Here is a 15,945-nt window from a genome sequence, read left to right as displayed (position 1 = left end):
TCTACCCAAAGCGATCTACAGATACAATGCAATCCTGATCCAAATTCCACCGGCATTTTTTAATGAGATGGAGAAACAAATCACCAACCTCATATAGGAAGGGAAGAGGCTCCAAATAAGTAAAGCATTACTCAAGAAGAAGAACCTTACCTGACTTTAGAACCTGTTATACCACCATGGTAGTCAAAACAGCCTGTTACTGGTACAACAACAGATACATAGACCAACTGAACAGAATTGAGAATCCAGACATAAATTCATCCACCTATGAGTAGCTGACGTTTGACAAAGGCCCAAAGTCCGTTAACTGGGGAAAGGACAGTCTCTTTAACAAATGGTGCTGCCATAACAGGATATCCATCTACAGAAAACTGAAACAGGACCCATACCTCGCACCATGCACAAAATCTAACTCAAAATGGATCAAAGACTTAAATATAAAATCAAAAACGATAAAGATCATGGAAGAAAAAACAGGGACAACGCTAGGAGCCCTAATACAAGGCATAAACACAATACGAGGCATACGTAACAATGCACAAACACCAGAAAAGAGACTAGATAACTGGGAGCTCCTAAAAGTCAAATACTTTTGCTCATCAAAAGACTTAATACAAGGCATAAACAGAATACGAAGCATAAGTAACAATGCACAAACACCAGAAAAGAGACTAGATAACTGGGAGCTCCTAAAAATCAAATACTTATATGCTCATCAAAAGACTTCACCAAAAGAGTCAAAAGACAACCTACAGATTGGGAAAATATTTTTGACTATGACAAATCCGATCAGCATCTAATCTCTAAAAGCTACAAGATACTGCCAAAACCTCAAGAACAAAAAGACAAATAACCCAACTGAAAAATGGGCAAAGGATATGAACAGGGACTTCACCAAAGAAGATATTCAGGCAGCTAACAAACACATGAAGAAATGCTCACGATCTTTGGCCATTAGAGAAATGCAGATCAAAACAGCAAGGAGATATCATCTTACCCTGACAAGGCTAGCATTAATCCAAAAAACACAAAATAATAAATGCTGGAGAGGTTGTGGAGAGACTGGAACACTTATACGCTGCTGTTGGGAATGTAAAATGTTACAGCCACTTTGCAAATCGATTTGGCGCTTCCTTAAAAAGCTAGAAATAGAAGTACCATACGATCCAGCTATCCCGCTCCTTGGAATATATCCTAGAGAAATAAGAGCCATCACACAAATAGATAGATGCACACCCATGTTCACTGCAGCAGTGTTCACAATAGCAAAAAGATGGAAACAACCTAGGTGCCCATCAAGGGACAAATGGATAAACCGATTATGGTATATCCGCACAATGGAATACTACGCAACAATAAAGAACAATGATGAAACATAGAGGCAGCTGGAGGTCATTATGCTGAGTGAATTTAGTCAGTCACAGAAGGACAAATATTGTAATAAGACCACTATTATAAGAACTCAAAAAAAGGTTTAAACACAGAAGAAAACATTCTTTGATGATTATGAGGGTGGGGAGGGAGGGTGAGGGTTATTTACTAACTAGATAGTGGATAAGAATTATCTTAGGTGAAGGGAAGGACAGCACACACTACAGGGCAAATCAGCACAACTGGACTAAACCAAAGCTAAGAACTTTCCTGAATACAGTCAAACACTTTGAGGGACAGAGTAGCAGGGGTAGGGATCTGGGGACCATGGTTTCAGGGGACATCTAGGTCAATTGGCATAACAAAGCTTATTAAGAAAATGTTCTGCATCCTACTTTGGTGAGTGGCATCTGGGGTCTTAGAAACTTGCAAGTGGCCATCTAACATGCATCAATTGGTCCCAACCACCTGGAGTAAAGGAGAATGAAGAACACCAAAGACACAAGGAAAGTATTAGCCCAAAATACAGAAAGGACCATATGAACTAGAGACTTCATCAGCCTGAGACCAGAAGAACTAGATGGTGCCCGGCTACCAACAATGACCGCCCTGACAGGGAACACAACAGAGAGGCCCGAATGGAGCAGGAGAAAGGTGGGGTACAGAACTCAATTTCTAGTAAAAAGACCAGACTTAATGGTCTGACTGAGACTGGAGGAACCCCAGCAGGCATGGCCCCTGGGTTCTCTATCAGTCCAGAACTAAAACAGTTTCCGACGCCAACTCTTCAGACAGGGATTGGACTGTACTGTGGGACATAAAGGGATACTCGTGAGGAGTGTGCCTCTTAGCTCAATTGGATACAAGAGACTAAATGGGCAGCGTCTGTCTAGAGGTGAAATGCGAAGGCAGAGAGGGTTAGGAGCTGGTTGAATGGACATGGGGAATCAGAGGTGGAAAGGAGGAGTGTGCTGTCACAGTATGGGAAGAGCAGTTAGGGTCACATAACAATGTATGTATAAATTTTTGTACTGGAAAAAATATAAAATGCATGAAGCACTCATGGTTTCTAAAGCCCTTTTATATGTAGTTCATATTTGATTCTATATAAGCAAATATGTGTTAAATTTCATGTTGATCATAGATCTTTATAAACAAAGATTCACTTTTAAAATACAGAAAAATAATTTGTCGATAAGATTTCATTTCTAGAAAGTCCTGCATTGGCATATCTTTCTGCTACCTAACTTTTTTTTTTAATCCATAGTTATTCAGGAAAAGCTTAAGACATCCTGGGTAAAAATGGATTAACTCATTTAGAGTCTTTTAATGCCAATATGTCTGTTTACTTATTAGCTGTTCTATCAGAGGTGGCCATCTGCCTTGTTATTTAAATCAATATTTCATATTAATGATTCCAGAGCCACTTCCTTGTTAGTATCCAACCTGAGGCAATGTTGTGTGCAGTGCCCGGGAGAGCAAATGGGGCCTCATTTTCCTAGGTTAGCTAATAATCTATACCTCTTGCCCTGCTGGGTTTTGTGAGCTTTAATTTCTTGATGGCCTGTTGGGCTTGAGAAGCAAAATGTGAACTGTGTTAGAAAGCATGATCATTGTGAGATCTGAGTGAGCCCGACAACATCTGTGCTTCTGCCTTCATGGTTAATTGCTGAGCCCCTGATTGTGTGTGGTGGCTGGAATAGCTGCCTCACTAGCCGTCGTTAAGAGTGCAAGGACATGAGAGCAAAGAGCAAGATTGTCTCTGCCTGGGGTAGGTCCTGCCTGCCAAAAGTCTGCCCCTCTCTCTGACAAACCATGCTGTCTGCCAGCCAGCGTTCATTTCTTATTGCTAACTTTGGATTGGATAATGATAAAAACAAAAATGTCTATGTTCACCCTTAAGAATTAAGCGAAGGTTCATACCCTTTAACCATGTCATTCTACTTCTAGGAAGTATCCTAAGGAAATAATTACTAGAAATCTGTATGAAGATTTACGTACAAGGATATTCATCATACCATTGTTCATAATTGCAAAAATTGTAAATGGCCTAAACTTTCAATGGTAAGGATATTGGCTAAATAAATTGTGGTATATCCTAATCATGGAATAGCATTCTACCATGAAAAATCATATTCTTAAAGAATATGTTCTATAAAAATAGTAAAATGCATATAGTGCATTGTGAAATGAAAAATATAAGACATAAAACATTATGTATAGTTGAGTGGTATCCTCTCAACATATAGAAAAAAAGACAGGAAGTGTAGAAACAAAATTATTAACAGTGAGTCTCTTTGGGTAATGGAATAATAGGTCACTTTTTTTCTCTTTTCTCTTTTGTCCAAATTTTCTACAGTGAGCATATATGAATTTTTATAATGCAGAACAAAAAATAATACTTTAAAGAGAAAAAGAAAAGAAAGTGTACATCTTTCTGCTGAAAAACTTAGAAAGCATTTAAAGTTATTGGTATGTCAGGTGGAAGCTTATGGACATGGAATGCATTGGGAAGGAAAGACTGAGACAAAATACAAAGGAAAAAGACCAAGTCTCAGGGAATATTGGACAAGGATAGAAAATCAAAAACCAGCCAAGTAGACAATGGGGTATAAAGGCACAGCCCTCTAAGTCCTGACATTTTTACAGACACATTTTGATGGCAAGATGGTCGTGGGCTCCTGTAGATCCAGTCAGAAGAGGGCCACCCCCAGTCCGCCTGGCCTGAGAAGAGGCAGTGAGAGGGTGGCCTTCTCCTACTGGAGCCGTGCCAGCCTCCATAGAGGAGCCCCATGTTGCAGTTTCTCACGGTCTTGCGTTGTGGCCAGAAGAGCTCACACAGCACGCCTCGAGTGCCGGAGTTTATGACAGCCTTCATTGAATGGGGTCTTAACTTCCAGGAAAAACACTGACTAGCACAAAATCCATAAATTTGGTCATGGGAATGCTCAGAATAGGGCTCAGTATTCTTTCAAAGATGATGGAACATAGCTGTTTGTGAGTTCCATGTGGCATTTTGGATCCATGACTTTCAGTTTTTGCTTTGTTTTCCAAGTCACAACATGATGTACCATTCTTGTAGCAAGGAGAAGTCTCAGAATGAAATAAATATTTTTTATGCAAAAATAGCCCACAGACCTATAACAATTGCCATTATTACGTGGATTCCACAGACTTTTGACCTCTGCTTAAGCTTTAAGCATGTATGAACAGACTGTTCTAGTGTCTAAAGTAAAACGTGTGTGTGTGTGTGTGTGTGTGTGTGTATGTGTGTTTCCCCCAAAAGACAGCAAAAGGCAGAGGGAAGGCCTGCATTCTTACCAGGACGTTGGCTCGGCGGAGGTCCATCGCATGGGGCTTTAATTGATTTGTGGCCGTGATAGGGCAGCGAGTCTTCAAGAAGACTTTTGTTCTTTTTCCCACAATATAAAAATCTGACTGCATTCTGCTGAGGACTTTTCTCCATTTCTTTTCATTTAAAAAAAAAAGGTCAATTCCTGGCATGGTGCCCTGGCTGCTGAGTGAGCAAGACCAAAGAAAGTCAAGAAATTTCCATCACGCCCATTTGGGTTTGTGTAGAGCAGTGTGTAAACTCAGACGTGGGCTGCTCTGCCTCCCCTCCCTCGAGCGCCAGTCCTCTCTTGAAAGTACTGAGTAAATTCTAGAGATATGCACGTCCCCGTCTTTCCAAATCTCTTAGCCTTTGAATTATACCCCCCAGGTAGAAGTGAAGGTGGTGCTCGGTCGCCTGGTGAAGCTGTTCAGGAGCCCGACCCTCTCAGGCCAGGATCTGCAGGCAGCAGCCAGTGAGAGCAGAGAAGCTGACTCCAGACCGCTGGTGTGTCAACAGCTGATCAGGCTCCTCCTCCTGAGCTTCCTGCTCTGGGCTCCTGGAGGCCACTCCATCGCCCGGGAAGTCATCACCTTTGTAAGTCTCCCCTGCTCTGGCATCCTCGTTCTCATCTGTGCTCCAGGTAAAAGGTGGGTTATCTACCCGAGGGTCCCGGCCTCTGAAGAGTGCTGTGTACCGTGAGCATATATAAATTTTTATAAAGCAGTATGCATATGTAAAACCCCAACATGGATTTTACCACTGGGATGGAGCCTGCCCTGTACAATACCTTTATGTCATAGAAGAGAAAACAAGCCTGGGGAAAGGAGATGACTTCTCCAGGTCACACAGCTTGTTGCCAGGGCCCATAGTAAAAGCCTGGTCCCCTGTCTCACTGTACTGTTCTCTCAGTTATAGTGCAGTGCCTCCCCACCCCTACCACCACATGCAAAGCAATGAGACTCAGTGAGAATGTGCTCACTAAGAAACCACACTGCTACTTGCTGTGTGGTTTAGGCCCTGTGTTAACCACAGAGAAATCCTCATGAGCCCAGAGGACATGGGTGTGAAGAACGACCCACATCAAAAAGGAGCTCCAGTATGCTGGCTCTGCAAGTTTTTCTTTTTGCTTTTACTTGTTTTACTTTTTATTAATATACACATACAACTAAATGAATGTTCACAAACCAAAATAGCCAAGCAACCAGCAACCAAATAAAGAGGGCAGTGTTCTGAGCACTCAGGAGCCCCTCCTGCTTCCTCCCTGAGCAGGCTCTGTTTTAACGTAAATGTGACTATGACGAAAGTCCCAGTGACAAGTCACCCACCATGCCAAGAACCAGCACCCAGGAGATTCTTGTCATATTGGCAAGAACAGTGTGAGCAGGCTCAGCCTCGGTAGCCAGCAGGCAGCCATTGGGTCCCTTGTCATGTGCTAGGCAGAGCCCTCCTGGGAGCCTGCGGGGTGGCTGAGCACAGAACAGGACTCTTCTGTCAAGGTGTGGGTGCCAGCTCCTCAGGACCCAGCCCCAGCCCCACGAGAACGCTTCAGTTCTCTATCGTGTAGTTTTATAAAATGCACACACACTCATTTCCAAGCCCATTTGGAGTGGGAGAAATCCCTGGGTGAGAGCTAAAAATGTCCATAGAACCTGGTATCAACCAGCTTTATCTGTGACTTAAGTTACGATACTCAGCCAGTGGTTGCTGTGAATAAAAGCAGTCTCCCTTCTTTTTCACTTAGCCAGTATTCTTGCAGGTAAAGATGCTCCCAGAGGCTCCTAGGTAAGGCCAGGAGGTCAACGGAGGAGATGTCTCTCTGCTGGGGGATTTGGTGGGGGCTTGCCTGCCAAGGGGAGCAGCAGGGCTGGCCGGGGGTCACCTGCATCCTCTCCTGAGACAGGCCCCCTCCCCTCAGGGTCCCCAGGCAGATGGCCTTTGTCTCCCTGGGGCTTTGGCCCAAACTGCAGCGTGGAGGCCTCGCCCTTATGACCTGAGTGGGCCAGCATCAAACCCTTAGCCTCAGGGCTAGAGGGTGGGGGTGTGAGACCCATGTAAGGGGGAGTTGGTTGGGGTGGGTGGTGGATGAGTCCTGCCTCCAGCCTGTGGAGGGAAGATGTCTTGTGAGAGAGAATGTGGGGAGGGAGGTGATAAGAAAGACATGCGTGCGAGACACCAGGCTTCTCTCCAGGAAGGCCTTGCCCTCACCTTAGGGAAGGAGGGAGCAGTATCCAAAGCAAATAAAGAGAACTGGTGGGATTCGCTCCTATATGGCCTCTTTGTGTATCCCCATAAGGCTTTCCTTCTATAGAATATGGCCCAGTTGGTGTCTTGAAACATAACCAATCAGTTGCCACCTTACTGCTCCTTTGTGTGGGGAGGGAAGTGTATGCAGAGCTGAAGTCCTGTGGGTCTCTTGGCCAGTATCTCAACACCACGTGTTTGCTCAGTGAGAATTTTGGGGGGATGCAGGGAGGATGGCTTTAGGGTATCCTAGCTGAGGCTTAGGAGCTGAGCATAATTGGCGTAGCTCCCAGAGGGGAGGGCCCCAGCATGGAAGAACGCCAACTAAGGAGGTGCCAGGAGACCCCACGGCCAACTCAGGTGCTTCCACTCATTTGCTGTGTGCTCTTGGCAATACCTCGGACTAGAAGGGCTAGCAGGATGACCTCTCAGGCCCTTCTGACTTTAATTATCTGTGATTCAGGGACACCTTGTGTTTAGCCTGGCCTGCTGGCGTCTCTTTTTACTGGGTTCACATCCTGAGACTGCATTCATAATCTTCAAACCATCAAAGCAGGGAATGGGGTGGGGGGTGGCAGTGCAGTCCCAGCCCTCAGGGGTTCTGATAGAGCTGTGGTCATGCCGACCTTTACCCTGCTTTCACACAGGCAGTGAGCATTCAGGTTTCTCTGCAATGTCAGTGTAAGCCTGAAAATGGCCTTAAACAGAGTGGCTTAAAAAAATCTAACTTTTCCTGCTCTTGGTGCATTCAGATTAACTCAGGGTATAGTAAAAATCAATTGCAAGTAGATTAAAATATAAGCTCTGCCGTTTCCAGGTGGGTAAAGGGGACATTCTCTAGATGCAAGGATGCCAAGACTTAATTTCAGGTACTTTGGACATGTTATCAGGACACCGTGCTTGGTAAGGTAGAGGGTCAGCATAAAAGAGGAAGACCTTCAACGAGATGGATTAACACAGTGGCTTCAACAATGGGCTCAAGCATAACAGTGATTGTAGGGATGGCGCAGGACTGGGCAGCGTTTCATTCTGTTGTATACGGGGTCGCTATGAGTCTGAACCAACTTGATGACACCTAACAACAGCAACAACAAATGCCCAGAATGGGCCCAATGCAGTGCTGGGCACACAATACAGATGGCCTCCTTTGGCTTCTCTGAGAGAGCAGTCAGTTATTTTCTCTGTTTCATCAATGAGAAAATGAAGTTCAAAGAGGTAAGTAAACTACTCAGAGTCACTCACTACCAACACGTGGTCCCTGGTCCACAACCAGGCTCCAACCCAGGAGACCCTGGGAGCCTCGTCACTGTGAGAGCTGAGCTCATCAGTGACCTCGCACATCCCCTCCCCTCTCAGGGAGTTTGCAAAGTGAAGGACTGTCCAAGGTCGCAGAGTCTGACTACAGAAATTCCCTCCACTCTACCTTCAAAATGGCTCAAAAAGCACAAGAGCCGCTCTCCTAAAGGAATTTAGAAAGAGTGTATTGTCTGTCCTGCCTTCTTCTGGACACACACCCTCATAAAACTACAGCAGAAACCAGACATGACCAGCCCTCCTGTGGGGGAATCTGCCAGCCTGTGACACATGGGGCTTCAGGGATAGATGCAGTGTCAAATGAGTGGAGGCCGCCTTTCTCTTTTTTAATTCCTTTTTCCTTATAAGAAAAACCCATTCTGGTCTTTTCTTTTTAACTTTCCCTTAAAACAAATGCAAAAATAACCACCATGTACCCATCACCCAACTACAACAATCAACTCATGGCCAATTTTGTTTTAACCTATACCTCCCTCCATACTGTATTATTTTGAAGCAAACCCAAGACACCGAATCATTTCATCTGTAGAATTTCAGTATGCTCAGATCGTTTAAAAACAGCAGCAGAACTACAGTGAGATACCATTACACATCTATTAGAATAGCTAAAATCCAGAAAGCTCGGCAATATCAGGGGCAAGCAAGGATATGGAGCAACAGGAACTCTCATTAATTGCTGATAGGAATGCAAAAATGGTACAGCCACTTTGGAAGACGATTACACAGTTTCTTGCAAAACTAATCATAGTCTTACCATACAATCCTGCATTCACACTCCTAAGTATTTACCCAAATGAGTTGACAACATACGTCCTCACAAAAACCTGCACGCAAATGTTTATAGCAGCTTTATTTGTAATCGCCAAAAACTGGAAGCAACCAAGATGCCCTTCAATAGGTGAATGGATAAACAAACAGTTATACATCCCTACCATGGAATAATATTCAGCAATAAGAAGAAATAAGCTATCAAGACACAGATGCATCTTAAATGCATATTGCTAAGCCAGTCTGAAAAAGCTGCGTACTATATGAATCCAATTATATGACATTCTGGAAAAGGCAAAACTATGGAGATGCTAAACAGATGAGAGGTTGCCAGCAGTTTTGGTGGCAGGTGATATTGAATAGGAATTTTTTATGGTTGTGCAATTACTTTGTATGATGGTATAATGGGGAATATAAGACATAAAGCATTTGTCAAAACCCAAAGAACTCTAGCAGAAAGAATAAACCTTAATATGTACAAATTCTAAAAAATCATCTAGGAGGTCAGGGGGAAATCCCAGGATGGAATGCAGAATGTGGCAAAAGAATCTAAATGTATTATCAATGTAGGAGACAACCTCACTGAAGGGGATGGGAGAATAAGGTGTTGACCTTAGTAACTTTGGAAATGAGTGGAGACTGTAAGACTGAACACAAAAGGAACTGCACATTAACACTGTACTCTAGTTGATAAAGTTATTTCTCATGGGGTACGTCTAACAGTTCTGAAACCACTATACACATATACTGAAATTGAACAGTTAAATAAGTGGATGACAGGTGGTTGGAGCCAGATTTCTCATTGTTGGAGTGAGAGGTTGCACATAAGCAAGGGGAGGAGGCTAGAATGCTTCTTGTGGTAATAGATTAGAGTTGGAGACATCACTATGAACTCATGCTTAGCTTAATATGGATATAGATGGCTACATATAGATATATTTATAGGTATGTATAAATACATGGGTTAGCATACACACATTTATCTCCCCTTGCTCTGTCAGCCGAGAGTGCCTAGAAGCAACGACAGCCCAGTAGAAATGAGCGCATCTAGTGCACAGATCTTGGTTTCTAATACCATTCTTCAATAAAAAGAAACAGGGCTCTTTGGAGAAATGACTGATTCTAGGACTGGGGCAGGAAGTGTACAAGTTGAGCCTGGAGCATCTTGTACTACTAGAAATTAAAGAAGTGCTAACAAACAAGCAAGCAAGGAAACCCACAGTGGTGGGAGTATGTTAAAGGGACACAGGAGCCAAGTGAAAGATCTCAATGGCCAGAGATGGAACAAATTGACCTACAAAATTAATAAAGTAGCATTGGATTATAACTTAAAGTATGAAATAAATATCATGAGTCCATATTGATACGAATAAATGGGGAGAATAGACAGCTCTCTTGTGCCAAAGAATTCCAAACAATGTACGTTGATACTCTGCTATTAAGAAGGTGGAGCATAACTCCCTACCTCTTAATTGTGGGCTCTGCATAGTGAATTCCTTCCACAGAGAACAGTATGGAAAGGAGGAGGGGAAAAAGTAACTTTACAGTGGAGAAACCTGACAAACACTACCTCAGCGAGGCGATCAAGGGCCACATCAACAGTTCTGGAAAGAAGGCGGAGGACACATGTACCCTTGATATGATGTGATGAGAATGGCACTTCCCTCTGTGAAACCTGAAACCCATACCCCAAGTCTCACCACGAGATAAACATCAGAAAAACCACAGTTGAGGACCATTTGACAGAACACCTGATCGGTGTCAACACCTGACTGTCAAGGTCATCAAAAACAAGGAAAGTCTGAGGAGCCACCACAGCCAAGAGGAGACTAAGGAGACATGATGACTAAATGGGCTGTGGTGTCCTAGATGGGGCCTGGGAACAGGAAAGGGACATAAGGGGAAAACTGTGGAGATTAGAATAAAGTCTAGACTTCAGTTAATAATAATGTATCAATATTGGTTTATTAATTATAACAAATGTTCCATACTAGTTTAAGATGCTAGTAATAGGGAAACTGGGTGTGGGGTATATGGGCCCCATATACAGCAACAATAGCACCTGCTCAGGCACTGCCGCCCTGACCCCACACTGTCCTCCCTCCCTGTAGCTCTCTGCCCTTTGCCCACCTCCTACCCACTCCCGCTGGGAGTGGAGAGGCAGGCCCACAGCTTGAGCTCGGCCTTCTCACCACCAGAGATTTCGCAGGAGTGTCCATAATCCACCTTGAACACAGGTGTGAGAGAACCTAGCCAGAGAGAGTGCCTAGGGCAGACCAGTTCTCTGCTTCAGTTATTCCAGCTATGTTCCACTCTCTTCAGGGGAAATAGTTTACATTCAAAATCAACCCCCCTCAAGCCACAGAGAGGCTGCTGTGAATAAGGAGTCCCACTGCCAGATCATGTCATGAAGTTCAAGTTTGCTACCTATGTGGGCCACCCACCCACACAAGCTGTCCAATCCCAGCCATACACCCACGCTGCTGGTCTAACCAGAGGCTGAGTGAGCATGGAAAACCCCAGTGCTTCCTCATTAAATTTCATAAGCCAGTTCTGCTGTGAAGAATACAGAGGAGAAATGCATTAAAGGATTAAACACCAATATTTCTCTTAATATATTGCCTTCTGACACTGACGGAAAAATGCACGCCCTCAGCAGGTGGGTGTGGCCAGCCGCCTGGGCCCCGAGGAGGCCCTCGGTGTAGAGGTCCCTGGGTGCCACCCTTATAGGTGTGGTGAAAGCTGTCTTTATAGCATCTCAGCCTTCCAAACCCTAAGGCTGTGCTCTGGTGGCTGCAGGGACAGGTCAGAGGCAGCCTGGTGGTGCAGCTACAGGTGTGGCGGATGGGAGGTTCCTTGCACACATGTTCAGCCTTTCTCAGTGTCTTCCAGCCTCCCATCAGCTTTTCTGAGAGCACCCTGGGAAGAACCTTGGCAGGGCCGGCATGGCTTGGGAGCAGGTCTGGCCAGATGGTGGAAGTGGTAGCTTTCGTGGGACTGCCTCCCAAGCCCTCAGGACCCAGGCCCTGGACAGCTTTGGTGTGAACTCAGAGGGCTCAGGCAGAGCCTGGGCTTTGGCCTGGGTGAAGTCTCACACCCCATCTTGGCAGCTAGCTCTGTCCCACGTGTCCCGACATGCAGAGCCAGTAGAAACCACTGCCTCCTCAGAGCCTTCAGGGCCTTCTCTGAGCTGACGAGTGGTGAGGGCTGCCCTCGCCTCAGTGAGTGGCCCCACTTCCACTTCAAGGATGCGCCATCCCCTGGCCTCATTGTACCTTCTACACCCCAGCCTTCTGCTCTACAGCTTCCCCGGCTGACTGAGGTAGAGGTTTGGGCTTCTGAGTGCTTCCCCTGGAACTCTTCAGCCCTCCCACCGTTGTTCTCCCTCTCTGGCTGCTGACTCTCGGGCCTCCTCACTTCTCCTGCATTTAGTGTCTGCACACCCTCCTCTCCCTCCCAGGGTCTTTGATAAGGATGAGGTGAAAGCAGCCGGTTTGTTTAGCATCCTCCTGCCCTGAATTCGTGCTCCTCCTCCTTCAGTCTTGTGTTGCTGGACCACAGCAGTAACAGCAGAGAGGTAGCGAAAGTCTCAGCCATAGTGTTCAGGTCCATAGCTATTCAACCGAAGATTAATTTCATTCACTCTTGCAGACCCACACCAGCCAGGCCAACAGGATGTGGGTTTTCCTTCTTTGGCTGGAGTGAGGCGGGTTTTTGTAGTGGTTAGAGACCTTTGAGTGGAGCAGTGGGGAGTTGAGTTGGCTTGTAAAGGAGAAGTGAGGTTAGATCAGCCAACCTCTGCAGTCCTGTAACAGAGAGCCCCTGTGATCACCGGGCACAGCCACTGTGAGGAGGCAGAGCTTCCCTGCTTGGGGTCTGCATGTCCAAGAGAGGTGCACATCTGGCAAAGGTCACGTCCAGTGTCATGTGCAGGAACTTCTGAGAAGACCATATAGCCTTTGCTCCTCCGACAAGAGCCTGGCTCAGCCTGGGGTGCCCTGGCCGACTCGGCTCCATGAGCCCAACCCCGCTTCCCTGTAGTAGGTAGCCGAGTAGAGCTGGTGCTGGAAAGTGTGGGCGGTCACTTACGCCCAGCATTGTGCCCACGCCGCCTGCTGTTCCCATAGTATATGGACTGTGAGAGCATTTCCCCTGACATGTGGTCTGGGTATACCAGGGCAACTGGTCACCCAAACAGAAGGGCCCAACGAAGAATCCTGAGGAAGTAGACTGGACTGCTATGGCTTACTAAACATTGGACTAAGGCTTCTATGTACACTGACCCACAGAAAGCAAACACATAGATTACTTTTTCAAAAACTCGTTGTTAGCTGCTGTCTAGACGGCCTCCAACTCATACCGACCTCATGCACAACAGAACGAAACGCTGCCCGGTCCCATAGGGCTTCTTAAAGTTGCTTGTGTCTCATAAATCACAGATTCCTCACACAGCTACGATGTGAGAGTATCACCCCTCCCTCCTCTTTTCTTCACTGAAATTCTTAGGGAAATAGTTATGGGCCCCAACAGCCAAGAACGCCTTGAGGCTGTGTTTAGAAGAACTAACAGTTCCTGTGTTTCCTGCCCCCTGTGAGAATCAGGTGTTACAGTCTGAGATGCCTATTAAAAAACAAGTGGGCTGGGCCGCTGGGCCGAGAATGCTGGGTACAAGCTGTGTGGAAACAGGTGGCACCTCCCTCTTGGCATTTCCGCTTCTCATGTGAGTGGAGGCTTTGCAGAAAGTCAGGCAACAGCATGTCCCTTTGCCTTCTCCCCTCCACCACAAACAATCCCAAAGCTTATGGCAGCATCCGGCCAATGCCTGTCTCAGGGCAAGCTCCTTTGTAGCCTTGTGGGTCTAACCCATTTGCAGCTGAAGTGAGCCTCACTGCAGGAGAGGGTGGTCATTAGGATATCACCCTGCTAACTTCCAGGCCAGCCTCAGAGAACAGACTTGCTTTGCTAATCACCTTCAAAGCAAAAGAAGAGACCTCAGCGCTGTACTTCAGAGCTAATAGAAAGGTGGCTGACTTTCAGAACATATAAGCATGACGGAAAATGTTTTTATTTGCTTTCTCTCTGTCCTCATTGCAGATGGCTCAAACTGAAGATATAACCCACGAGATTATTGGCTTTCTTGACCAGACCTTATACAGATGGGATCAGCTTTGCATTGAAGCCCCTAGACCCAGAAAAGTGGCCAGAGATCTCCTCACAGAGCTGCTGGCTCAGGTCAAGCACAGCCCTGTGGATCATGTGGCTGCAGTGCAAGGAAGGTCAGGCTCACCGAGGCCTCGGGACGAATGTCACGAGTTTGTGCAGTAGTGCCTGAGTGTGAGGATGAGCATGACATGTTGGGAAGGTCCCGCACTACATATTGCACAGAATGGGCAGTCGTGGTGCTTCAGCCCAAACTGGACGATGCCTTCAGCATTCCCCGTGCCTGCGTGTGTAGGACATTAATTAGAGAAAGCACTGAAGAAAGGTTTAGATGGGAAAATTGATTTTTCTTTTTCCCATATCAAGCCAAGATGCACAACTATTATTTGAATTTTTCAAAGTCTTTGACCAAGGAATTGGTTGTGAACCACTGGTGAATTTAGAAAGACTTAGCTCTTTTCTGGAAGCCTTTTTTGTTTTTTTTTTTAGAAGTCAGATAATTGCTGTTGTTATTTCTTTTGATCCACTGGGATCTGAGGCTCTCTTTGTATAAGATAAAGCTAGACTTTCTTCCTTCCCTAGGAAATTCTTTACCCAAAAGAGTGAAAATCCTTCAAGTTTCCCACAATACGATGCCATTTCACTACCACTAGGATGGCTAAGATAAAAAGAAAAAACAGAAAATAACAAATGTCGGTGAGGATGTGGGGAAATTGGAACCCTTATCTATTGCTGGTGGGAATGCAAAATGGTACAGCTGTTGTGGAAAACAGTGTGGTGGTTACTCAAAAAACTAAAAATAGAACTACCATATGACCCAGCCATTCAACACTTAGGTATATACCCGAAAGACTTGAAAGCAGAGACACAGAGACTTGTACACCAATGTTCACTGCAGCACTATTCACAGTAGCCAAAAGGTGGAAACATCCTAAATGCCCATCAACAGATGAATGGGAAAACAAAATGTGGTACACACATACAATGGAATACTACTCAGCCAGTAGGAGAAATGAAGTTTCGATACATGCTACCATATGGATGGAGCTGGAAGACATTATGCTGAGTAAAGTGAGTCAATCACAAAAGGACAAATATTGTATGACCTCACTTATGTAAAAAGACAAGAAAAGGAAAATGTATAGAGAACACAGTTTATTAGTGGTTGCCAGGTGCAGGAGGGAGGGGAAAAGTGGGGGGGGGTTAACGGCGAAATTAAATTAACTAAGGGTAGAGTTGAATAGCTGATTACTGTAATTGCTGTAAGTTGTACACCTGTAAAAATTTGAATTAGCAAAAGTTGTGTGACAGATACACCTAGAATGACACACCAAAAAAAAACTGCTGAGGCTGCCTATGTACAACCAAAAACCTCATGGGATTTGGTTCCTTGGTTTGGAGGTTTAGGATCATGGTTTCATGGGACATCCCAGATAGTTGGCCTAATAATGCATGTTTAGTACTTCTGTTCTACCTCGTAACGCGTGTTTAGTAGTTCTGTTCTACCTCCTAGTTCGTTGCATAGTGCTTGGGGTCTTAAAAGCTTGCAGTTGACCATCACCAACACAACAATTGGTCTCTACTCACCTGAAGCAACAGAGGAAGAAGGAGAATCAGGAATAGGAGGAGGATATGGAGTGTGTGGCTAACTGCCTCCATGAACAACTCCCTCCTTTGCCATGAGACCAGAAGAACTGGATGGTGTCTAGCTACCATTACTGAACATATTGATCAAAGATTCTATAGAAGAATCCTGA

The 15,945-nt window shown here is 45.2% G+C and overlaps 1 protein-coding gene across 1 annotated transcript in view; it reads left to right on the top strand.

Annotated features, from left to right (window-relative positions):
* The window catches only part of FANCC (FA complementation group C), a 361,687-nt gene extending 346,794 nt beyond the window's left edge, over positions 1 to 14,893 (top strand). Inside the window, exons 15-16 of the mRNA XM_023735819.1 lie at positions 5,093 to 5,299; positions 14,123 to 14,893. Coding sequence (XP_023591587.1) covers positions 5,093 to 5,299; positions 14,123 to 14,353 — 438 coding nt within the window. The 3' untranslated portion in view covers positions 14,354 to 14,893. The remainder of the gene's footprint in view (positions 1 to 5,092; positions 5,300 to 14,122) is intronic.
* Positions 14,894 to 15,945: the final 1,052 nt, after the last annotated feature.

The sequence above is a fragment of the Trichechus manatus genome, unplaced genomic scaffold (assembly GCF_000243295.1).
Source record: "Trichechus manatus latirostris isolate Lorelei unplaced genomic scaffold, TriManLat1.0 scaffold00082, whole genome shotgun sequence".
Taxonomy (NCBI): domain Eukaryota; kingdom Metazoa; phylum Chordata; class Mammalia; order Sirenia; family Trichechidae; genus Trichechus; species Trichechus manatus.
Note: the sequence above shows the minus strand (reverse complement) of the source record. Positions and strands in the feature narration are given on the sequence as shown.